General features: G+C 45.4%; 1 protein-coding gene across 1 annotated transcript in view; it reads left to right on the top strand.

The window, feature by feature from the left end:
* Positions 1 to 26,228, top strand: part of RIPK1 (receptor interacting serine/threonine kinase 1) — a 73,338-nt gene that overhangs the window by 28,886 nt on the left and 18,224 nt on the right. The window contains exons 2-6 of the mRNA XM_082258078.1: positions 146 to 324; positions 11,619 to 11,775; positions 15,099 to 15,236; positions 17,165 to 17,405; positions 25,155 to 25,304. Coding sequence (XP_082114204.1) covers positions 146 to 324; positions 11,619 to 11,775; positions 15,099 to 15,236; positions 17,165 to 17,405; positions 25,155 to 25,304 — 865 coding nt within the window. The remainder of the gene's footprint in view (positions 1 to 145; positions 325 to 11,618; positions 11,776 to 15,098; positions 15,237 to 17,164; positions 17,406 to 25,154; positions 25,305 to 26,228) is intronic.

Below are 26,228 nucleotides of genomic sequence, written 5' to 3' on the forward strand. Positions count from 1 at the left end.
GACATCCAACTGATTTCTCAATGCTATATAGCGCAATGACTATGTGTAAGCTGTATTTTCATGGACTTTGGTCTCATATAACACTTTTAAAGCCTTATTTTTCCTGTTTTTTTTAATAGGTTGTTAAAGAAGTTTTATTTATTAGATGGACAAGGCAGGTAATTCTGCAGAGATGTCTCTTGATGATATTCGTATGCGCTCCGATGATCTATTGGACAAGAGAGAACTTGACTGTGGGGGTTTTGGAAAAGTGTACCTCTGCTGCCATAGGGTGCATGGCCTGGTTGTCCTGAAAACTGTGTTTACGGGGTGTAAGCAAGATTCGTAAGTAAAAACTCATGTTTTTATATTTGAAAAATTAAAGGTGTTCCCCTAATCTGTACCTTTTATGTTCAATACATAATCCAAAATGGTTTTATCATTTAAAGCACAGAGTAGAAAAGGGCTTCCTTTCTGTATTTTTTTTAGCAGGAAATGTAGAACCCCTGTAAAGATATTTTTCCTGTTTTATAAGTGATATTAAACCCCATTTTTTGGATGCTCAGGGTAGGACTTACATTGTCTGTACCTTGTTCTGCCATTTTTTCTATCCTTCTTATTAGAGCTTGTTTAGATTTGCGGTTTGGGGTGTTAACCACTTGCCTACAGTGCACTTAAACCCCCTTCCCATCCAGACCAATTTTTAGCTTTCAGCGCTCTCACACTTTGAATGACAATTGCGCGGTCATGCTACACTGTACCCATATGACATTTTTATCATTTTTTTCACACAAATAGAGCTTTCTTTTGGTGGTATTTAATCACCTCTGGGTTTTTTATTTTTTACAAAAAAAAAAGAAAAAAGACAGAAAATTTTGAAAAAAAAAAGTTTTTCTTATTTTCTGCGAGTAAATTTTGAAAATAAATAAATTTTTCTCCTTCACTGATGTGCGCTGATGAGGCGGCACTGATGGGCACTGATAGGCTGCACTGATGGGCACTGATGAGGTGGCACTTATGGGCACTGATGAGGTGGCACTTATGGGCACTGATGAGGAGGTACTAATATGCCGCACTGATGAGCACTGATAGGCGGCACTGATAGGCGGCACTGATGAGCACTGATAGGCGGCACTGATGAGCACTGATAGGGGTCACTGCTGGGCACTGAGAGGTGGCACTGCTGGGCACTGAGAGGCGGCACTGATGGGCACTGATGGACACTGACGGGTGGCACTGATGAGCACTGATGGGCGGCACTGATGAGCACTGATGGGCAGCACCATCAGTGCCCACACTCAGTGCCCATAGTGCTGCCAGTCAGTGCTCATCAGTGCCTAGATGAGCAGGCACTGACTGGCAGCACTATGGGCACTGATTGTGGGCACTAATGGGGGGCACTGATGGCGGTCACTGTGGGCACTGATGGTGGGCACTTTGTGTATGTTTTTTACCTTGTGTAATCAGGGCCCTGATTACATTCCACTGTGTCCCCGGCGGCTGATCGGCTCTCCTCCTTCCTCACACTGCAGTCTCCGTGTGAGGAAGGAGCGCTGGCGATGAGACATGATCTCATATGTTTACATATGAGATCATCTCTCATTGCATGAGCCGATCACGTGGTAAATGGCCGCTGTGATTGGCCATTTACCACGATCTGTGATTGGCTGTGTCCAATGAACACGGCCGACACAGATTTTCCCCGATGCGCGCTCTCGGGAGCGCGCGGGGAGCCTGTCTCTGGGAGGCCGTTTAAAAACGGCCTCCCGAAAATTAGAGTCCGCGCTGCAGCCGTCTTTCGGCTATAGCGCGGACCGGAAGTAGTTAAGAATGCACTGCAAAGGTAGCGAACAGTGGTGTTCACATGCCGTGGTTATGATCCTATGCTTTGTGCCCCTGGCAAACAAAACTTTCACTCCTGTCATGTTTGGAGGGCAGTAAGCCATCCAAATACGACCCATTCTAGCCAATGGGAAAGTGTTGCTAATGCCCCACAACCGCGTGCAATGCATGTGATTGCGGCACCTTGATGCAGTAATTACAGAGTTAAAACAAGTGACAAGGAGGCGTCCCATCACCTCCTCACTGCCAAGCAAATGCCTCTGAAAAGTAATCCAAACACAAAACAATTTTTAGAGGCACGGCAGTTAAGATGCAAATCTAAACTTGGCCTAATTGTTTACATCTATGCGTTTTTTAGTGCTTTTTGCAAAAATGCACTACAGTCCATTTAACATGGTTTCTCATAGATCTAATTCACATCTGTGCATTTTGAGCCAGTGTGTTTTTTTTGGAAAGAGTCAGGGACTTTTTTTCCCTCAGCAGATTGCATTTTGCGTGTGATAGACTTCAATAAACCCGCACCAAAAATGCAAGTGTTGCGTTTTTGATGTATTTGCAGGTTTTTTTTTGGTTAATAGTAAAGTATGACTGTTCTGTTCATGTAGTGCGACTTTGATGTGACTTTACACTCTCTGCTTTTCTCTTTCGTTCATCGACGGACACAGCTCCTGATATTCTTAATTATTGGGTTATACTGCCCCCTACACGAGTAGGACACTAAGCAGAAAAAAAGGTTGGCTATGCCCATGGGCAGTCCCAGGGGGTATACTCCCTCTCTCTGCTACAGACACTCAGTTTTATTGTTTCTGCCTAGTCAGGAGTAAGGACCTAGTTCCTTGCTGGGATCTTTGGTCCTGGCAAATTTTTTTTCTTTTTAGATTTCTTTTTAGATAGGATTTTTCCTGTGAGATCTGCAATCAACTGCCGGACTGGGCAATGGGCTGAATAATCTAGATCCAGTGGTCACCCCAGTCTGGCCAGCAAGTGCGCACAGACCTCAGCTCCATACTAGGTCGGCCATAACCTAGCCCCACTAGACGGGGGCTGGCCTGCAAGTTTAAATGCCTCGTGAAGTCGCATATGACTGGGTCTCGGTCCGAGTCACATCGTTCCTCCTGGCCAACAGTCCCCCATTTCGGTGGAGAGAGGCTCTGTCTGGAGTGGTGCCCGTCTGGTTCCTGGTATGGTGAGTAGCTGTCCCCCCTCTCCCCCTGGAGGATTTTGGGGTGGACGGGGGCCCCTCCTTGGGACGGTCGGACCCCCGGTTCCCCTCCTTCCCGCCAGGCACCCCCCCCCTTTTCCAGTGTCCCCCATTCTACCCCCCTCCACATATGCTGGGGCTGTTTGGGTTGTCTGGTCCACCTAATAGGGGGAGGGCAGGGCGCCAGCTGGCGATGGGGGGGGGGGTGCGCCGCAGGTGACCGGACAATCGACTGTTCGGGGGGTGTTGTACCTGGTGGGGGCTCCTGCCAGGACCCCCTGTCCTGCCTGAATCTGTCCTTGAGGCCTGAGTTCCCTCCTGGGTCCCTGTAAGCCTCATGGTGCCGCCGTTTTGTTGTAGCCTGTGTGTTTCTATACACAGCGGCCATGTTTTTGTAGTCCGGTGGCCATTTTGCTGTGGTTTTCCATGGCCAGGGGCTGCTGGTCCAGAGGCTGCAGTTTATCTGTGATGCCTCTTTGAATGTGGCTCCCCTAGTGGCTCGGCTCTCTGTTTTGGCAGTGGTTCTTTGGAATGTCTTTTGGCTCAAGTGCTGGTCTTCGGAGAAGACTTCAAAAAAGCCTTGACTGATCTTCCTCTTTCAAGGAAATCACCTGGTTGGAGCTATCCTGGATGACATCATTAAAGGTCTCACGGGGGGAAGAGTACTTTTCTTCCGCAGGCTACTAAGGGCAAGGAACCTCATCGTAGACATGGGCCTTTCTTCTCGGCTCATAAGAAGTTTTTTCGTCCCTCAGGGTTGACTGACAAGGGCTCAAAGCCTTTCAGGGCCTCCTCTGGAGGATCCAAACGAACCTGGTCTGGCAAGCCGAGAGCCCTGGTGCAAGACAACTGGGTCCACAAAGTCATTCAGTCTGGCTACAAGATCGAGTTTCGCTTATGTCCCCTGGCAAGGTTCTTTCCTTCCAACTTACGCCTGTCCCGGCATGCTTGCAGGGCCTGTTTGGGGCGGTACACGACCTGTTACTTCAAGGGGTGATTGTCCTGGTTCCGACCTAGGAACATTTTCAGGGGTTTTACACAAACCTGTTCACAGTTCCCAGGAAGGAAGGCGAAGTGCGTCTAATCTTGGACCTCAAGGCGCTAAACTGCTTTGTGCGGGTGCAAAAGTTCAGAATGGAGTCCATTCGAATAGTGGTGGCATCCCTGCATCAGGGGGATTTCCTCTCCTCTATTGACATCAAGGATGCCTACCTTCATATTCCAATATGTGCCAGTCACTAGCGTTTTCTCCACTTTGCTGTAAGAGAGGAACATTATCAGTTTTTGGCGTTACTCTTTGGTCTCGACTCTGCTTCTCGGGTCTTCACAAAAGTGTTAGCCCCGGTGCTAACCTTGTTACGCCAACGGGGGATCGTGGCACTAGGCTACTTGAACAATCTCCTTCTACGAGAGGAGTCTTCTTCTGCTCTGGTGGAAATCCTGGAGATCACATTGCGAACTCTGGGAAAGTTCGGCTGGATTCTGAATTTTCAGAAGTCTGCTCTGGTTCCATCCACAAAGCTGGACTATCTGGTCCTGACTCTGGACTCGGCCTTAGCCAGAGTGCTCCTTTAGACAAACTCCAGAAATTGCAGACTGCAATTCGTCTCCTGCTGTCCAGCAGATGGTCATCCCTCCGCACTTTCATGAGGGTGCTGAGCCTGATGGTGTCTACCTTTTGAGGCAGTTCCGTTTTCACAGTTCCATACGAGGTCCCTGGAAAGGGAGATTCTGACCAAATGGGACAAATCTGTGCAGTCTCTAGAATATCAGATCAGGCTGAGTCAGGAAACGAAGGAGTACTTGATATAATGGCTTCATTCTCCGGCGCTTCGGCTGGGCAAATCCTTCTTACCCTTATATTGGACAGTGGTCACCACAGATGCCAGCCTGTCCGGCTGGGGAGGCTTCCTCGGCAAGCATTCTGCTCAGGGGACCTGGACTCTGGAAGAGTCCAGACTACTGATCAATGTATTGGAACTCTGAGCGATCAGACTGTGTCTGGACCATTGGACTGGTCGTCTTCAGGGTTGTCCAGTGCACATTCATTCAGACATTCAGACAATGCCACGGCCGTGGCTTATGTCAATCACCAAGGGGGCACAAGAAGTGCCCTGGTGGCTCTGGAGGTAGCCGGCATTCTAAGGTGGGCAGAACGGTTTGTTCCAACCCTCTCCACCGTACACGTTCCCGGGGTGGAAAATTGGCAGGCGGATTACCTCAGTTGGCAGGCGTTGAACCAAGGGGAGTGGTCCCTTCATCCGGAAGGGTTTCATCAACTGTGTCTCCGTTGGGGAACCCCCGAGATGGATCTGTTGGCGTTTCAGCTCAACAGAAAGATGCAGAGGTTTGTGTCTCAATTAATCTGGCGGGCAGCACAGATGTGCATGTGGCCCCGTGGGGTCAGTTTCGTCTGATTTACGCCTTCCCTCCTCTCAAGCTTCTGCCAAGACTTCTATGCAGGATCGAGGCAGAAGGGATTTTAGTTATCTTAGTGGCTCCGGACTGGCCCCGCCGGGCTTGGTATGCCGATCTGATGCAGCTGGTCTCCGACGTTCCTTGGAAGCTTTCTCTCAGGGAGGATCTGCTGTCCCAAGGACCGATCTTCCATCCTGCTTTACAGTCGCTGGCTTTGATGGCTTGGCTGTTGAACGCCAGGTGCTGAAGGATAGGGGTTTATCTGAGTCAGTGATTCCTACCCTGTTGAAAGCTAGGAAATCTACTTCTAGGAAGATCTACCATCGTACATTGAAGTTGTACATTGCGTGGTGTGAGTCTCTTGGGATTTATCCTAGCTTTTTCTCGGTGGCTCGGATCTTGACCTTCCTTCAACAAGGGGGTTGAACAGAAATTGGCCTTGAGTACCATCAAGAGCCAGGTGTCAGCTTCTTCCAATGACCTTTAGCCACACATTCCCTGGTGCGTACCTTTCTTCAGGGTGTCCAACATTGGTTCCTCCAATGCGGGGATCCATTGCCGCCTTGGGATCTCCCTTTGAAACTCTTCGGGAGATTCTCCTGCTTACGCTGTCCCAGAAGGTGGCCTTTTTGGTGGCTATCACCTCTGCGTGCAGGTTGTCGGAAATGGTGTCGTTATCCTGTCATTCACCTTACCTGGTGATTCACAGGGATAAGGTGGTTCTTCGCCCCTGTCTGTCATTCCTTTCAAAGGCTGTCTTTCGTTTTTCATTTGAGTGAAGACATTGTGTCCCAGGCCTAAACAGCCAAAGGAAATTGCCTTGCATACCTTGGCTGTGGTCCGGGCAATAAGGGTGTACCTGACAGCTACGAAGTCAGACTCTCTATTTTTTCTCACGGATGGACCTTGTAAAGGGTTGTCCGCTTCCTCTGCGACCATTTCCAGATGAATCAGACAGATGGTGATTCAGGCCTATTCCATCAGGGGTCAGGTCTTCCTTTCCCTGTCAAGCGCACTCTACTAGAGCGCTTAGTGCCTCCTGGGCTTTCCGTCAACAGGCGTCAGTGACCCAGGTTTGCCAGGCGGCCACCTGGTCGTCAGTGCACACTTTCACAAAGTTCTATAAAGTGGATGTGTTGGCATGTGCGGATGCTTCTTTTGGCCGCAAGGTTTTGCAGGCTGCTGTTTAAAAGGACCTGATCCTCTTTGAGGGTGTATTGTTTTTTTCAGGTGGGCTCCAGTTGGTTTGGTTGATCTCCTGCTTACCTGGTGGGCTATAGTTTAACTTTGGCAATTTCGTTTTCGCTGTTCCCACCCCTCATGTTTTACACTGCTTTGGGACAGGCTAATTAGCCACTCTGATCCCTTCTGCCTTACTGGGATTCGCCAGCTAAAAAGATCTATACCGGGATGAGGCCTGTAGGTGCAGGCCTCATCCCGGTATAACTACTGAAAAATCCATGGACGTCCTATGGGCGGAAAGTAGTTGAAGTAGCATAAAGGTCGCATCAATGCAGTGCAGGAACTTTTATGTGTCCAAAGTTGCATGTTAGGGTTAAGGATAGGGTTAGGGTTAAATGTTAGGGTTAGCTGTAATTGTTAGGGTTAGAATGCTAACCCTAGCAATTACCGCTAACTCTAGCTCAAACCCTAACCTTAACCATAATCCCTAACTCTAGTCCTTTACATAAACTTTAAAATGTAACCCTAACCCTAGCCTCTAACCGTAACATTTAACCCTAGCCCTAAACCCTAACCCTAGCCCTTTACCCTAAACTTAGCCCTTAACCCTAGCCTCTAACCCCGACATTTAACTCTAGCCCTTAATCGTAACATATAGCCCCAACCCTAGCCTTTTACCCTAGCTTCAACATCTAACCCTAACATGCGACTTTGGACACATAAAGGTTCCTGCACTACTTTAATGCTACTTTGATGCTACTTGAGTGCCAGAGAGTGAAAAGTTGCATCAAAGTCACATCAAAGTTGCACTACAGCAACAGTCATACTTTTCTATTAGCCAAAAAAAAATATAAGAAAAATGCATCAAAACTGGGTGTTCAAAATTGCAAAACGTGCCAGAAAAACGCATCAACCGCAACCTGCATAGATGTGAACCTATCCTTACTCTCTCTCCTGAACGATGGTGCCAGCTTCTGTTGTGAGAGTGACTCCTTGCCCTCCAGGGTCCTATGGAGCCACCCTCACATGCTTTCTCCCAGTAGAGAGAGACTCCAAGCCTGTGCTATGATTCTGCCTGTGCTGACCTGCACATGCAGCCAGGGAGGACTGATGGTCCTTTCTGTGCAGTGGCAAAGGTGACAGTGGAATTATGGGACATAGAGGAAGAGGGGGAACGGGGACTTCTCCTGATGTGTTGAATTTTTTGCTGTGGCACACGGGAACTCGTGGCTGCAAGAACAGAAATATGTTCATGGACATTTGTTATGTTCCTATGTTCTACATGTAAGGAAGTGAAAAAATTGGAGGCTTTATTGTCACCTATTTTTTTGTCACAGGGATAAATGGTGAGGGGGAATCTATCCTTTCTAGACACAGCGAAATAATCTCACAATTCCAAATCATTCTCTACTATAGCCAAACCAGAAACATTTTGGCTGCTGTTGGGTTATAATTCAAAGCTGAGTGTAAAGCATTCAGCATGTGTTAGTGATGTGGATGCTGGCTGCATATAGTTAGTGTGGATCAGGCTGAATATATAAAAAATAGGTGTAACATGCTATTAATATGTGAACAACAACATTTTACACTAGCTGTGCTAAAGAAATACACTTTAAAACGTGTATATGCAAAGAGTTCAAAACGTGTAAATGCAAAAAGTTCATAAATATGTAAATCATGTAAATACACCCTGAACCGTGTTTATACAAAAAGTTCATAAACATGTAAATCCTATGAGCCGAAAGGCTATAATGTTGGTGGAAAGGTGCTACCAAATAGTAGATTGCACAAACCCGATGTAACAACTTCTGTGGAGAGTTTTGATCTGAGAAAGTTCCTTCACCACAATGTCACCGCAGTCTACAGAACACCTCCACCTCACCACCATGCACACCCTGTGGTAATGGACACTCACCAGAGGTAGCTTTTAACCACTTTACCTCCGCTCACATGGAGGCTACTGCGGCACTTTGCCACGATCCCGTCCAGCGACGTAGACCTACTTCGCTGGACTCCTCCCCCTGTAGGCGCGCTCCCGCTGTTTTCATTCACAGCGGGAGTCGGGCCAGGGGAGGAGCAGCGGCGATCGCCGCTGCTCTTACCCGATCGTCGGGGATCGAGTCTGGAGATCCGCCCGCTGTGTGTAAACACAGCGGGCGGATCTCCATAGTGACAGGGAGTGACAGATCGGAGTGTTCAGCATAGCTGGACATCCGATCTGTCCCTGTCTCACAAAGTCACCTCCCCCCCCACACGTCAGTAAGCACCAGGCATACATTAACCCCTCCCTCTCCAATAAAATTAACCCCTTCACTGCCAGTGTCATTTTTACAGTAACAGTGCATATATATAGCACTGATTACTGCAGTAATGTCACTGGTACCCCCAAAAGTGTCAAAAATGTCAGTCAAGGGTCCGATCTGTCCGCCGCAATGTCGCAGTCCCGCAAAAAAAATCGCAGATCGCCGCCATTACACGTTAAAAAAAATGACAGAAATCTTTCCCGTAGTTAGTAAACGCAATAACTTTTGCGCAAACCAATCAAAATACGCTTATCGTGATTTTTTTTACCAAACATAGGTAGCTGAAAACAAATTGGCCAAAAATTTTAAAAACATTTGATTTTTACATTTTTTTGGGGGGGAATTTCATATAAAAAAATGTGAAAAATATGATTATTTTTTCAAAATAAACGCTATTTTTTTGTTTATAGCGCAAAAAGTTAAAATCGCATAGGTGATCAAATACCACCAAAAGAAAGCTCTGTTTGTGGGAAAAAAAGGACGTAAATTTTGTTTGGGTACGGCGTCGCACGACCGCGCAATTGTCAGTTAAAGTCGCACAGCGCCGAATCGCAAAAAGTGGCCTGGACGGAAGACAGCAAAATCCTCCGGTGGTAAAGTGGTTAAAGCGCTAGGAATACACAACTGATAGATATCTATCTCCAGGGGTGAACCACTTCCTCACAACTCAGCAGGTCAGGATTCCCCAACTGTCACCAATCCTCTTACAGATAAATGGAATAGTCCAAGACAGTCAGCTCCGCATTAAGCACTTTAGGACCAGAGGATTTTCCTGCTTAACGTCCAGGCCACTTTTTGCAACTTGACACTGCGCGATTTTAACTGACAATTGCGCAGTCATGCAACGCCGTACCCAAGCGAAATTTAGGTCCTTTTTTTCCCACAAACAGAGCTTTCTTTTGGTGGTATTTGATCACCTCTGCGCTTTTCATTTTTTGCGATATTAATAAAAAAAGAGCGAAAATTTTGTGAAAAAATTGACATTTTCTACTTTGACAGTTAAAAAATATCCAATATATTCAATTTTTGTCATATGTTTAGGCCAAAATGTATTTAGCTACATGTCTTTGACAAAAAAATTCTAAATGAGCGTAATTTCAACCACTTTAAGACCGGAAGATTTTTCCCCATTCCTGACAAGGCTATATTTTGCGATTCGGCACTGCGTTATTTTAACAGACAATTGCGTGGTCATGCGACGCTGTACCAATATTAAATGTATGTCCTTTTTTTCCCCACAAATAGAGCTTTCTTTTGGTGGTATTTGATCACCTGTGCGATTTTTAATTTTTGAAAAAAAGAGCAACAATTTTGAGCAAAAAAACTATATTTTTTACATTCTGATATATAACATTCTCCAAAAAAAATGTATAAATCAACATTTTTTAACATTTTAGGCTAATTTGTTTTCTGCTACATATTTTCTGTTAAAAAAATCACAATGATCGTATTTTGATTGGTTTGCGCAAAAGTTATTGCGTTTACTAACTACGGGAACGATTTGTTATTTTTATTGTTTATTTTTTTTACTAGTAATGGTGGCTATCTGCGATTTTTTTTTTTTGTGGGACTGCGACATTGCGGCGGACAGATCGGACCCCTGACTGACATTTTTGACACTTTTGGGGGTACCAGTGACATTACTACAGTAATCAGTGCTATAAATATGCACTGTTACTGTAATAATGACACTGGCAGGGAAGGGGTTAACACTGTTGGTGATCAAGTAAACTGGAAGTGATATCATGATGTCACTTCTGGGTTACTATATCCGAGACCCGATCAAAGATGATTCTGGCTTTGTTTGGGTCTCCGGCCAGCCGGCGAATGTGTTGGCTTGTCGCTCGGGTCTTCCAGTGGAACAGGAGAGCCTAGACGAGTGGCAGAAGGTGGCAGCGCGGCAAAGTTGCCTCCTGTGGCTTGTAATAACTGCTTAGCCGTGTCAGTTGGTAGTACAAGAGAGCCGACCATCGGCTTTAAGAAACGGTAAAAAAACAGCAGCTGCAGGCATCACTTTGGTACAACCGCTTGAAGTGAAATGACGTACAGGTATGTGATTTGGTGGAAAGTTTGGGGGGATTATCTTTCACTTCCTGTTTTGGCTTTAGGACAGGAAGTGAAGGTAAATCTCCCCAATGGGACACAGTTGGCAAAAAAATAAACCTACGGGGGTTATAATCCTCTGTTACTCTATCAAAAAAGGTTTTGCCTCTAGTTCTACTATAAAAGGAAATATAAATATGAATGGGTATGGTGCATAGCGGACCAGTATAGTAAATTGAGAAGAAAAATTAATTCAAATGATGGTTTAGGATGCGTAGGTTTTTTTTTTTTTTTTTTTTTTTTTTTTAGGATGCGTAGGTTTTATCTCTCAGAGACCATTCTTTGTCATTCCAGTCTTGACTGATGTATATTCTTTTGTTGATGACATTACTGGAGCTAACTGTACAAGTGGAAATTCAATCTATTAAAGGGTCTGGAAACAGTAATCTGAAATAAAATTTGATGCCATAGGTTATTACTTTGAATACATCATAACTTTGTTGAATGAATTTGTAATATTATTATATACAGGGAACAGGGGAGTACAAATGCAGCAACAGAACAGAGATACTCAGTGTTTTATGTTTGCCTGTGATGTTCATGTTTACATTTCTACTTGAGAAATTATGCATTATACTGTTGTATTTTAGGTACAAACATGATCTTATTCAAGAGGGAAAAATAATGTGTAAGCTGAATCATGAGCGAGTTGTAAAGCTGCTTGGTGTTATCTTGGAAGATGGCAACTACTCTTTGGTGATTGAGTACATGTCAAAGAGAAATTTACTAAATGTCCTAAAGCAGCAGGTATGGCACAGATGAGTAATTCGCCTCTACTTATCAATAAGAGTATAAGTTGAAGCAAATAAATAGATGATTGGATTTTTGTTGCAAAATTGCTGGTTTTACCTTTAATAAGTCACCACATAAGTTATCATTATGGTAATAAGTTGGAATTGTTTTTAATTTATTTTTCTATCTTCAGTAGCTGGAGAATCTTAAGGCTGGGTTCACACTTATCCGAATTGGATGTGGGTTTCCCCTCATCCAATTCACATGACAGGAGAGTGTGACCGACTCTCAATGAAGCTGGTTCACATATCTCCAGGGCGGCCTGCGAAACGCACTGCAGAAGGATCCTGTGCGTCTTTGGCTCCGTTTCATGTGCGAATTCAGGCAAAAATTTTGACTTGATTCACCCCTGAAACTGTGAACAGGGACGCACCGGACCACCTGCTGCGGGCCACTCCGCAAATAGTGTGAACCCAGCCTAAAGCCCCGTATACACGCGTCGATAATTGGCTGTGAATTTTCGGCCAACGTCCAATCGGCCGATTTTCGGCTTGTTAGTATGATGCTCCCGACAACCGACTCCGACTTTTTGGCCGAAAAAAATCTGGTGTGCAGGCTATAAAATTTTTGTTGGCCGTCAACACAACGGCCGATTTTCCGTCAGTCAGTACAGATTTCGGCAGACAAAAATCTGATGAGCAAGACTGGGCATGCTCAGAGAAGAAAAAACACACGGAAAGTAAACCAGCACATGACATCACTTCTGAAGTAGATTTTTGTTGGCCGAGAAAATTTGTGTGCAGTCTAGGCACATTCCAACCAACAAAACACAACTCTGGACAAAAGTCGGACGATCGGTCGGCCGATAATCGTTGCGTGTGTACGAGGCATAAGGTGTGTTTTTTCTTCTCTGAGCATGCCCAGTCTTGCTCATCAGATTTTTGTCTGCCGAAATCTGTACTGACTGACGGAAAATCGGCCGTTGTGTTGACGGCCCAAAAAAATTTTATAGCCTGCACACCAGATTTTTTTCGGCCGAAAAGTCGGAGTCGGTTGTCGGAAGCATCATACTAACAAGCCGAAAATCGTCAGATCGGACGTTGGCCTAAAATTCCCGGCCAATAATCGATGCGTGTGTACGGGGCTTTAGGCTCCATTCACACCTGATCGCAGGCCTAATCGCCGCGAATTGTGCAAATCATGAGACGCGTTTAGGACGCCATTACTTCTTAATGGCATCCCAATCACGCCGCGATTGTAGCGCGGTAAATCATGCTGCAGTCGGAAAACGCTGTTGCCCAAAATAGGTTCATTGCAAAATTGCACCGTAATTGGGGTGCCATTAAGAAGCAATGGCATCGCAAACTTGTCCCACGTTTTGCAGCGATTTGAAATCGCGGGTGGAATCGCGTCAATTATGACCACGATCAGGTGTGAATGGGGTGAATGAGTTCCCACAAACCAAATTTTTCATAATCTCTAAATAACAAAAGACATTTTTTTTTTAAGTTTCTGAGTGGAGGGGGGATTAGAACACCTTTCATATTTGTATTGCTGCCTGTGCCCCCTTTAGGGAGATTCACCCTAGAACAGAAATAGAGGTGCAACTTTCCAATGGGGACACTAGTTCTGGTGACTACCAGGAATTATCTCACTTTGGAGAGTTTTCCTCTCACTTCCTTTTTTTTCACTATGGGACAGGAAGTTAAGGGAGATCTCTGTAACGGGACACAGATGGCAAAAAAAAAAAAAAAAAACTGATAGGGGTTCCAACCCCCCCTCCCCCTTACTTGATCCAAAACGGAAAAAAAAGTTTGGTTTAAGTTTTACTTTAAACTAAAGCTTTCACAAAGGTGGACAATAAACTGTGCATATGATTTAAAAAAGGCATAAGAAAAGGTTACCTTCAGTGGAAACCACATGTCATTACATCCAGTGGAATTGCTAAATGTTAAATACTATTTCCAAGCAAAATGTATGTTTTTGTTTTATATAGCTGTTAAATACAGCATAGGAAAACCTTAAAGTAAGGTAGGGGAGCATTGCGAAAGCAGAGTATATTGTCAGATATAACTGCTGATCTAAGCAAGGCAACGCGATCTGCAGCTCTCAGCATAGTTCAAGTGTTGGGATTAAAGCCTAGCAAACACTACTAGTTTTTTTTTTTCAACCCAGTGGGTTGAACAAAAAAAATGACAGCTCAGTAGGAGCCGCTGTACTAATGATCCAACGTTAGTACAGCGATCTTTCCTGCTTTGCTATTGTGTTCTGACAGGGAGACAGTCTCCCTCCCCTCCCCACCAGAACACTGGTTAGTGCTCTCAGACATACTGTAGGTTCAGAGCGCTGATCAAGAGCCGATTGGCAAAGGTTTTTTCGGTCATGCCCCTTCGGCTGGCTTCTGTCCGACTGGGTGCAGTACACACAGACCAAATGTCGGACGGTTTTTATTAACCAGGCTTAAGCTTCACAAAACAGGGGAAAATCTGTTTTGACTTTAGATATACTTTCAACTTCTTTGGACAACAAGATAACAAAGTCTTTAAAACTTTTCCAAGAATTCTCCATATACTAATAAATGAACACTTACTAATCAATAAATACATTACAATCCTCCCCATAAATTATGCAACTGCCAAAAAGTGCAAATGACTTAAAGCGGTTGCAAACCCAAAAAAAAAACTGCAAGACAAAGGCATAATGAGCTAGTATGCATCACATACTAGCTCATTATGTATTACTTACCTTAGAACGAAGCCCCGACACGGACCCCCGGACATCTCTGCGGGCACTGCCATGATCCCTCGCCGTCTCTTCCGGGTTCGGCGGCTCCGGCGCTGTGATTGGCCGGAGCCGCGATGACGTGATTTCCCGGCAAGCTCCCGGCAAGTAAAACTGAAGGTCCCCCCGGACCTTCAGAGCGCATGCGCCGCTCTCGTGAGCGGCTGCATGCACTGCAAATATCTCCTAAACCGTGCCGGTTTAGGAGATATTAATTGTACCTACAGGTAAGCCTTATTATAGGCTTACCTGTAGGTAAAAGTAAAAAAAAACATGATACTACCGCTTTAAGTTGACTAAAATGTTTGCCTAACTTAAAAGTTAACTTCACAACAGGTCTTCTTGGTTAACTAGAAGCCCCCAGAAAGAACAGTTAGCTAATTATTTTAAGGAGTGCAGTGGCAGGGCAGCCACCAGTTCCACCCAACTGTACTGTAGTGAGCTCTGCAAAGTCAAATTATGGTGTCATGCACTTTCCCTAGAGTTGTAGTGAGTTGCCTGATATTTATTTGTTAATTAGTTATTAATTGTGGTTCCTGTCTTATATTTAAATCTAGATTGAAGTGCCCATTTCAGTGAAAGCTCGTTTTATCCTGGAAATTATCGAAGGAATGATCTATCTGCATAGCGAAAAAGTGATCCACAAGGACCTGAAACCAGAAAACATTCTGGCAGATGATAATTTTCATATTAAGGTAGGTCTTTTAAAGAAAACACAGGGGCATATTTATAAAGCAGTAAATGAGAATTTTACCAAACATTCACTGGTGGTTAAAGTAATATTAACCACTTCAAATGACGGCGGAGCGGTGTGGCTATTGTTCTGGGACGCGTCATATGACGGCGCACCAGAACAGCCTCTCTCGCACGTCCGCGAGGACGCGCAGTGCGGCTATCATGGCCACGCCGTGTTGCTAGGACACGGTGCGACCCCGATCTTGGTAAAGAGCCAATGACTTGGCTCTTTACCCATGTGATCGGCTGTGTGTCCACTCACAGCGGGTCACATGTAAATGAGGAAGTGCCATTTATCGGCTCTCCTCGCCTCACACTGTCAGAGTGTGTGGCGAGGAGAGCCGATCGGCGGCTCCTCCTCAAAGGGGAACCTAGAAAAGGTAATCAGGGCACTGATCATCAGTGCCCTGATTACAGAAAAGCTCAAAAACAGTGCCCACCATCAGGGCCTACAGTGCCCACAATCAGTGCCAATAGTGTTGCCAGTCAGTGCCTGCTCATCTGTGCTGCCCATCAGTTTCCATCAGTGCCGCTGTTGGGTGTTCAAGGAGGCGATCCTTCCACCTCCTAAATGCCTGTTTTTTTTTCTGGTTGCCTGTCAGTGCTCATCAGTGCCGCCTGTCAGTGTGCATCAGTGCCGCCTATCAGTGCCCATCAGCGCCGCCTTTCAATGCCCATCAGTGCTGCCTGTCAGTGCCCATTAGTGTGGCATATTAGTACCTCCTCATCAGTGCCACCTCATCAGTGCCCATAAGTGCCACCTCATCAGTGCCGCCTCATCAGTGCACATCAGTGAAGGAGAAAAATTACTTATTTTCAAAATTTACTCGCAAAAAAAAGGAAAACCTTTTTATTTTCAAATATTTTTTTTGTGAGAAATAAAAAACCCAGCTGTGATTAAATGCCACCAAAAGAAAGCTGTATTTGTGTTCTAAAAGTGTAGCATGACTGCGCAATTGTTATTCAAAGCGTGACAGTGCTGAAAGCTGAAAATTGGCCTGGGCAGGAAGGGGGGGGGGGGTGGGAAACTGCACTGTATTGAAGATAAAGTCAATGTTTTTTTTTTTTTTTAAATAACAAACATGTTATACTTGTTATATATAGTTTTGCACAAAGCAGCCCCGATCCTCATCTTCTCAGGTCCCCCGCCGACGCTCCTAGCTCCACCCTTCTGCCAAATAGCCATGGCGATCTAAGCAAAAGTACAGCCCCTCTCCTAACCCCGCAGCCTTCTGGGGTCTGTCACAGGTCCCAGAAAGCTGCGGGACCAATCAAATAGTGCAGCGTGGCTTGCACATGCTCAGTGTGAAGCCGCAAGCAGTCATAGCCTGCTGCCCACAGTTTTTAGGCCAGGGACCAAAGCCCAATGAAGAAACCGGCCAGATGAGGACTTCGCTGGATCCTGGGACAGGTGAGTGTCCTAATATTAAGTCAGCAGCTACAGACTTTTGTAGCTGCTGACTTTTAAATTTTGAACAGATGACTGGACAACCCCTTTAATCTCTGTCATTTAAAAGATTCACATGCAATAAATGTTTGGTGAATGCCAAACCTGCTGCTTCATAATTATGCCCCTTTGAATACATCCTTTTAAACTTACTTCTGCTTGGAATATAGAATACATCGACAACCTTCATAATCAGTTTCCTTCCACCAGTGGTAATTTCATCAACTAAAATATTTTTGTTGACTAAATTAACACTATTTTAGTCTACTAAAATACGAATAAAAGTAAAACAATTCATATGACTAAAATACGACTAAAACTAAAATGGCATTTTAGTCAAAGACTAACATACGACTAAACCTAAAATGGCATTTATAGTCAGAAGACTATAACTAAAACTAAATCAAAATTTGCTGCCACAATTAACACACGTCTCCACAGATTGCAGATCTTGGTGTTGCAGCCTTCCAGAAATGGAGCACTTTGACCAAAGAGGAAACCAGTCGCCAAAGGAGTCGGATCAAAACAATGAGTACAGCCAAGGCCGGCAGTGGCGGGACATTAAGCTACATGGCACCAGAGCACTTCAAAAATATAAACCAAAAAGCCACTAAAAAATCAGATGTGTACAGCTTTGCAATCGTTATCTGGGTGATACTAAGCAACAAGGAACCCTATGAAAGTAAGTTGTGTTATCGATCTGTTTTGTCATATACTAACTGCTTTTTTATATTTACATTGAAGTATTTCAGTAAAATGATGAATAAATCCTATTCATCTTCTTGGCTAACCAAAGCTTATTATATTTGGTATAAAACAAATATGCATGCTCATTTTTAATCACTGAATTCCAATACAGTATTTGTATGGAGAATCTCTTCCTAAGCAAAGGTTATTTTGGACCTTTCTTTGGAGACTTAGAAGGCTTGAGCTGATTTTTTTTTTTTGTGTCTGTCATTTACAGTATTCTTTGTCACGGCTTGGCAGTGTTTCTCTTTCTGCCCCTTGACTGTAAAATTAGCGCTACAGATAAGATGAAAGTCACCCTATCTGGTAATTTTCAATTAGATCAAATGATAAGTGTCCATGAATCCTAAGAATGACCACTGGATGCCTGCTCTAAGGCTAGGTTTACACTAGCCTCTTCTCTAAAAAGTGATCCCTGGTGGTTCACTTTTTAGAGTGCTGCTAAAAAGCCGCTGTTGGGTGTTCAAGGAGGCGATCCTTCCACCTCCTGAATGCCTGTTTTTTTTTCGGGATAAAAAACCTGATTGTGGCATTTTTCATCCTGAGATAAGCAGTGACAATAGTCTCTCCCTACACCGCCATTCATGTCCTCCCTCTCTATTTAAGCCGGCTATACATGGATACAGATTTGGCTGGTTCATCAGAAACTGGCCGAATTTTGATCCAATTATGGGCAGGCTGATTGTACCCAAGCAGATCCATCGATCTACCATGTTTCCCTGAAAATAAGACAGGGTCTTATATTAATTTTGGCTACAAAAAACACACTAAGGCTTTTTTTAGGGGGGTGTCTTATTTACGGAATGTACAATGACGATCTTAAAGTGATTGTAACCCAAAAATAAATAAATATCCTGATCCTTTAAAGCAGAGGTGTCAAACTCCACTTCCATCGCGGGCCACATCAGCATTATGGTTTCCCTCAAAGGGCCGGTTATATCTGTAAGATTAGATGTCCAGAGCACCCCACGCCCCCTTACACCCTTAAATCACAATGCACCCCCTTACCAGAGGGTGGATCTGGGAAGAAGTGCAGGGTCTGGAGGAGAACCAGAGAAGGGCTGGAATCAGCTTCCAGAGTCTGCTGAATGCTGAGACCAGGGTAGGCAGAGACAAGGTGGTGTTGCGGCTGCACAGAGAGGTGCAGGATCTGCCCTCCTCTCTGATGTGGACTACTGAGGAGGGGAGGCAAAAACGAGCCTTTCTGCAGCTGCACAGAGTACAGCAGGATCTGGCAAAGGAGTTCTGTCCTCTCTGCTGCCAACTACAGAGAAAAGGTGGGGGCAGAGACAAGGGGGCTGCCACAGCTGCATGAGAGGCCAGATGAAATGGCCTGGGGGACCGCATTCGGACCGCAGGCCTTGTGTTTGACACCTGTGCTTTAAAGCATGATCAACAGCACAGTGCTTGTGCTGTGTCATTTAGCCCTCTCTATGTTCTAAAAAACCTATATAACCTAATAAAACAATAAAATGTTAAAAAAAGTTCTCTCTTCCTCTCTCCCTGTCAGCTCAGGAGTCAACATTATGACATTCTGTAATCTCAAAAATAAACCTTGGTCAAAGTAATTATAAAATTATGTAATCGATTTCGTAAAAAGAATATGTAATGTGCACTGTGTCTCCTTTTTGTAACTTTATTGTGGAAAATACCTTATTTACAGCGCCGCTGGGCACACACGTGACCCTCTGAGTTCTATTTTCCCCTCTCTGAATACTGCAGAGGGAGGGGCTGAGATCAAGGATTTTACTAGGGCTTATTTTTGGGGTTTATATTGCAGCCATCCCAGAAAATCATGCTAGGTCTTTTTTTCGGGGAAGGGCTTATTTTCAGGAAAACAGGGTAGGTACAGCCAACCTGTTAGATCTTTTACATGTAATTACTGCCGACGGACAGCAGGAAGGCTCCCCGCGTGGCCAAACCCAAGAAAAAAAATGTTTTATATTGAAGTTTAGTAGTCCCTACATGTGATGACTGCTTTATTTTCTCCTGTTGATGTTGCCAATAATGCAGTTTCTGATTTAGAGTAACATAACCCACTCACAGTACTTTATCTATAGAGGTGCAGGGTTGTCACCATAGGACAAGAAGTGTGCTATAACTACAGAACACCCCCTTCATCTAATTGCCAAAACATAGGGGAGTCGTTATGTAGTCCACAGAGAGAATATGGGCAGGATAGATAACATTGTTTAAGATTTCAGTGCAGCGTTGTCATCTCATTACAAGCAATGGAGCCTACTGGATCATCTGGCAGGATCAGAAAATATGTTTTTGAACAAGTATAACATAACACATTTAATTGTAAATTTAAAGTGGTAGTAAAATATTTTTTTTAAATTTATACCCACAGGTAGGCCTGATAGGGCTTACCTGTAGGTACAGTAAATATCTCCTAAACGTGCACTGTGGAGATGTTACCGGCGTATGCGCACTGCGCTCTCTATGGACGGTGTGTGCCGTCCATAGAGAGAGCCGTCCCACGGCTGTGACTCTGCATGTGGAAGTGACATCATTGCGGCTTGGCCAATCAAACAGTGGCTGCCTGCAAACCTGGAAGGAAGACCGGATGAAGATGGAAGTCGTGTCAACACGCCGCTGGAGGGCTTCGTTTTCAGGTAAGACTTTCATAATATGCTAGTATGTCATGCATACTAGCACATTATGACAATAATTTGCAGGGAGAATTTTTTTTTGACAGACCAAAATGGAGTTAACTGGAAAAGTTAATTGCTAGGGTCTGCATACTTTTTAAAGTCTTAAGCCCCGTACACACACACAGATCGTCGTCATACAAATGTTCGTCTTTTCTCCCCGGGATGTCGGTGTCTGTTGAAAAGTGCAAAGACAGCACAAGGACAGCACAAGAATTTTGTCCGCAGACTTCAGCTGACTGCAGAAGTGATGTCATGTAATGGTTAACTTTCCCTGTGTTTTTTATTTTCTGAGCATGCCCAGTCTTGCAAATCTGCGGTCTGTCGGCTGATTTCTGTACTGACAGGCGAACAATCGTCCGTTCTGGTGTCTGCAGACAAAAATTTTCATGTTTGCAAGAAAGACTCTTGTCTGCGGATTGTGTGCAGACATCTGTCGGAGGCACCATACTAACACGCGTATAATCGGCAGATCTTTCGTCCGCCGACGTTTGTATGACGACGATCTGTGTGTGTGTACGGGGCTTTAGGGCTTCTGTGTAAGCTGTAAGCTGACCATAGATTTGATGACATAGCCATTACTCATCAGCAGGAAAAGATCAAGATTGAAGTAGTAGACAACAAAACCTTTGATCTCTCTTGAGAGTCGTGAGCTGTCATCAACCCCTCCTCCAAACCTTCCATAACCTAAATATGTACATGTAAAGCAGCATTAAATTGCAAAACAAGCATTTAATATATTGCAGCTTACCAAGCCTTAAATGTGGTGGCTGTATTTGTTTTTTCTTTTTTTTAGGCTTTTTTCCTTTATTCTTACCTAATGATCTGGCCAGTAACACACTTCTGTTTTAGGGTGTCTCCACTCTGGATAGAGGAGCAACTCAGACACCCTTGGATAGCAGCATTTCCATTTTAGGGAGAGGGTAATGTTAGATGCACTAGCAGATTTAGATTGATCTAACTAACAAATTAAAGTCAAACTCCAGCTAACACCTTTTAAGCAGTGGTGGGATTCAGCCGGTTCTCACCGGTTCCACCGAACCTGTTACTAACATTTTACAAGTTCGTGGAACCGGTGGAAGCCGAGAGCAGCGGCAGAGACGGCTCTTTAAATAGGCAGTTGCTAATTAAAGAGCCGTCTCTGGGGGTGGACAGCAAAGCTTCCTGCTCACCTCCGCGCTGGCTGCTCCTTGTCTTGAGTCCCCCCCCCCTTCCTGCTCCACTAAGCAGCACAGTCTCCTCTCCTCCCCAGCCAGAGTCCCGACCTCACTCCCCCTCTCCCTCCCCCCCAGTCGGCTCCCGCGCAATTCAAGTGAATGTACACAGCCAGGTGCACTAAGAGAGCCGGAGGACACAGCAGGGATGTCTCCACCCTGTCATACACAGTAACACAGGTCACCCTCGGAGCTGATTGCCCATCCATGCTGCTGCTGGAAGAAGCCCAGGTCGGTGACTGTGGATGAGTGTCCTGCAGCTTGGTAAATGTGAGTGAGCTGACCCCATCCCCCACACACCATCCCATACCCCACACTATCTCCCCTGGGGACAGGGACCCCTTCTCCCCTGGAGTCAGTGACCCCTTCTCCCCTGGAGTCAGGGACCCCTTCTCCCCTGGAGACAGTGACCCCTTCTCCCCTAGAGTCAGGGACCCCTTCTCCCCTAGAGTCAGGGACCCCTTCTCCCCTGGAGTCAGGGACCCCTTCTCCCCTGGAGACAGTGACCCCTTCTCCCCTAGAGTCAGGGACCCCTTCTCCCCTGGAGTCAGGGACCCCTTCTCCCCTTGGAGGCAGGGACCCCTTCTCCCCTTGGAGGCAGGGACCCCTTCTCCCCTGGAGACAGGGACCCCTTCTCCCCTGGAGACAGGGACCCCTTCTCCCCTGGAGTCAGGGACCCCTTCTCCCCTTGGAGGCAGGGACCCCTTCTCCCCTGGAGTCAGGGACCCCTTCTCCCCTTGGAGGCAGGGACCCCTTCTCCCTTGGAGGCAGGGACCCCTTCTCCCCTGGAGTCAGGGACCCCTTCTCCCCTTGGAGGCAGGGACCCCTTTCTTCCCTGGAGACAGGGACCCCTTCTCCCCTGGAGACAGGGACCCCTTCTCCCCTTGGAGTCAGGGACCCCTTCTCCCCTTGGAGTCAGGGACCCCTTCTCCCCTTGGAGGCAGAGACCCCTTCTCCCCTGGAGTCAGGGACCCCTTCTCCCCTAGAGTCAGGGACCCCTTCTCCCCTGGAGACAGGGACCCCTTCTCCCCTGGAGGCAGTGACCCCTTCTCCCCTGGAGTCAGGGACCCCTTCTCCCCTAGAGACAGGGACCCCTTCTCCCCTGGAGTCAGGGACCCCTTCTCCCCTGGAGACAGGGACCCCTTCTCCCCTAGAGTCAGGGACCCCTTCTCCCCTGGAGACAGGGACCCCTTCTCCCCTGGAGACAGGGACCCCTTCTCCCCTTGGAGGCAGGGACCCCTTCTCCCCTGGAGTCAGGGACCCCTTTTCCCCTGGAGTCAGGGACCCCTTCTCCCCTTGGAGTCAGGGACCCCTTCTCCCCTTGGAGTCAGGGACCACTTCTCCCCTGGAGTCAGGGACCCCTTCTCCCCTTGGAGTCAGGGACCCCTTCTCCCCTTGGAGGCAGAGACCCCTTCTGCCCTGGAGACAGTGACCCCTTCTCCCCTGGAGACAGGGACCCCTTCTCCCCTGGAGTCAGGGACCCCTTCTCCCCTGGAGGCAGGGACCCCTTCTCCCCTTGGAGGCAGGGACCCCTTCTCCCCTGGAGTCAGGGACCCCTTCTCCCCTTGGAGTCAGGGACCCCTTCTCCCCTTGGAGGCAGGGACCCCTTCTCCCCTGGAGACAGGGACCCCTTCTCCCCTTGGAGACAGGGACCCCTTCTCCCCTTGGAGTCAGGGACCCCTTCTCCCCTTGGAGGCAGAGACCCCTTCTCCCCTTGGAGGCAGAGACCCCTTCTCCCCTGGAGTCAGGGACCCCTTCTCCCCTAGAGTCAGGGACCCCTTCTCCCCTGGAGACAGGGACCCCTTCTCCCCTTGGAGTCAGGGACCCCTTCTCCCCTTGGAGTCAGGGACCCCTTCTCCCCCTGGAGACAGGGACCCCTTCTCTCCCTGGAGACCTGGAGACAGGGCGCTGGACAGGGACCCCTTCTCGCCTTAAGGCTTCTCCGTGGCCATCTCCCACCAGGAGCTCCTTCCCTACAGGGGGTTCTGGGGGACCTACTGCTGCCCAACGGGGATGATGAGACCCCTGAGGTGAAACTCACACAAATCAATTTTTTTTATCATTTTAGGCCAATTTGTTTTCTGTTAAATCTTTTTGGTTAAAAAAAAAATCGCAATAAGCGTATTTTGATTGGTTTGCGCAAAATTATCATGTCTACTAACTACGGGAAAGATTTATGTCTTTTTTTTTTTTCTTTACTAGTAATGGCGGCGATCTGCGATTTTTTTTTTTTTTTAGCGGGACTGCGACATTTTCGGCGAACAGATCGGACCCCTTTACTGAAAGTCGGAACTGGTTACTAAAATTTTTGAATCCCACCACTGCTTTTAAGCAATTACAGGAAAAGTTTTTTTTTATACTTTTTGGATAAAGTTTTTACATAGCTGACTAAAAGCTGACCTTTTAAGGCACCCCTGTCAGTGTTAAATGGTTTGTCTCAACCATCTAACTACTGCTTTTGCTGGACAGCTTGACCTGTTAACCACTTGGCCTGGAAGCTTTACCCTCCTTCCTAACCACGGCATGTTTTTTGCAATATGGCACTGCATTACTTTAACTGACAATTGTGTGGTCCTACGACGCTGTACCCAAATAAAATGTATGTCCTTTTTTTTATCACAAAAAGAGCTTTATTTTGGTGGTATTTGATCACCTCAGAGTTTTTTATTTCGCTATAAAAAAAAATAGAGACAATTTTGAAACAAAGACAATCATTTTTACTTTCTGCTATAAAACATATCCAATAAAAAATGTTTTAATATCAAATAAATCTGCTATATATTTTTGGTAAAAAAAAAAGCCCAATAAGCGTATATTCGTTTGTGCAAAAGTTATAGTGTCTACAAACTATGGTATATTTTTATGTATTTTGTTCGGTTTTTTTTACTAGTAATGGCGGCAATCAGCGTCTTATAGCGGGACTGCAATATTGCGGTGGACAATTTAGACACTAACTTGACACTTAAGGGGTTAACATCAGGGTTGATCAAGGGGTTAACTGTGCCTAGCTAGGTATTTTGTGTACTGTGGGTGTTTTTACTAAGGGAAGGCATAGATCCGTGTCCCTTCAGGAACACAGGATCAATGCCTTCTATACTGACAGAATGGCTATCTGCCTTGTTTACATATGCAGATCGCCGTTCTGCCTGTGTACTGAACAATCGGCGGGTGTCGGCAGACATCGAGCCCATGGTACCTGCCGCTGGGCTCCCACTGTGTTTGATCACAGCGGGAACGAGCTGCCGGTGGTGCGTGTATCCACGCCCTACCCGGAAGAGCGGGATCACGTATATATAAGTGTTTCAGTGCACAGGTGCCGCCCTGTAGCAGTAAAATTGCTATGGGGCAGACCTGAAGTAGTTTTAAAGAAAGTTGAAAAATAACAGTCATACTTGGAAAAATAAAGTAAAAAAGCATAAAAAATGAAAAACAATCCAACCATTGCATCTAAAAATTGGTGAGTTGCAATAAAGTTTTTCTATTTGGATTTAACAGCAAAACAGGGTGTACATGCTTGAAGAACTGTTTATAATTGCACCATAGCTTGGGAACCCCAGACTTTTGACAAAGACTTCACAAACCCGAAGATTACGGGAAGGAGGGCAGCTGTTCTAATGGGAACTAAAAAGATTTGGCTGAAGTTGGGCTTTAAATATTTCCTTTTTTTTAAATATGAAGCACATTTGCATAATCCAAAAGTGTTGGCAAGTCTCACGATATTGTGCAATATAAATGACATTATATAATGAATGGTATGAATAAAATGTACTCATATGTGTCTTTGTTTTTCATTTGTTTTATGTTGTTTTTTTTTAGATGTCATTAATAATGAACAGCTGTCATTATGTGTAAAAGAAGGTCAAAGGCCAAGTATCCCAGAAGATGTGGACAATAGCTTAGCAGAGGCAGCCAATCTCATGCAGGAATGCTGGAAGGATGATCCAGAAGCCAGACCATCTTTTGAAGGTAAAGTAAATAACAGATCATTACCCTTTTATGGTTTACCCTATAAAAATAGGCAAAAAAGGTTATCGTTTTTTCAAGCATTATAGCTTAAAATGATACTATTCACTGTTTTATTTACATGCTCTCCCTGGATAATGGCACTGTAATTATTTATTTAAAGAAAACATCTAAGTTCCTTTTTTCTTTGTGATATACAGCTGTCGCGTGACCCAGCTCTTTCCCAGACGGTCTGCAGGGAAACATAAGCAGGAGGAGCTTCTAATCCTCTGCTACTGGTCTCCTGTTCTAAAAAAAAAAAAAAAAAGAAAGGCAAATATATAAATTCTATCAAACTGTTTTACATTGTAATACAAACATATATTTGAAATCAAATCTTTATTATTTTGTGGCAATAACATTGTGTGTGTGTACGTCTGTGTTTGTGTATGTGTGTGGGGTTCTGGCACGTCCTTTCAAACTGTGACATAAGAAGGAGGTGAAGCCTCAATTGGTCTACATGCATTATCCCGCCCGCATTGTGTTTAGCTGGTTAGTGACCATGGAGGAGGGAGTAGGTGGGCTGTCATTTACCACCCACATGTGTGAGTCTATAGGCACGTGGGCTGCACAGATGAGATGGGGAAAAGATGCTCAGCATAAAAACTCACCGAAAACTGAGCATGTGCAATGTTGCATCCACAGCTACAAAATCCCTAGCTGAATTGGGGACATATACAGAAGGTGTAGAAAGAGCAGCAGGATTAACCAGGTTTTTTTTTTCATAATACAGAAAACTAATCTCATAGTGAGTATGAACAGAATGTAATACACCATTTATTGATAGTTTTTTTATGATGTGGGTTTAGTTACACTTTAGGTTTGACTCTATCCAAGGCCCCCTCCACTCCGGGAAAGCTGCTTTAATTTTGGGTGGACATTTTTCAG

The sequence above is a fragment of the Pelophylax lessonae genome, assembly GCF_965119305.1.
Source record: "Pelophylax lessonae genome assembly, chromosome: 5".
In the NCBI taxonomy this organism is placed as follows: Eukaryota; Metazoa; Chordata; class Amphibia; order Anura; family Ranidae; genus Pelophylax; species Pelophylax lessonae.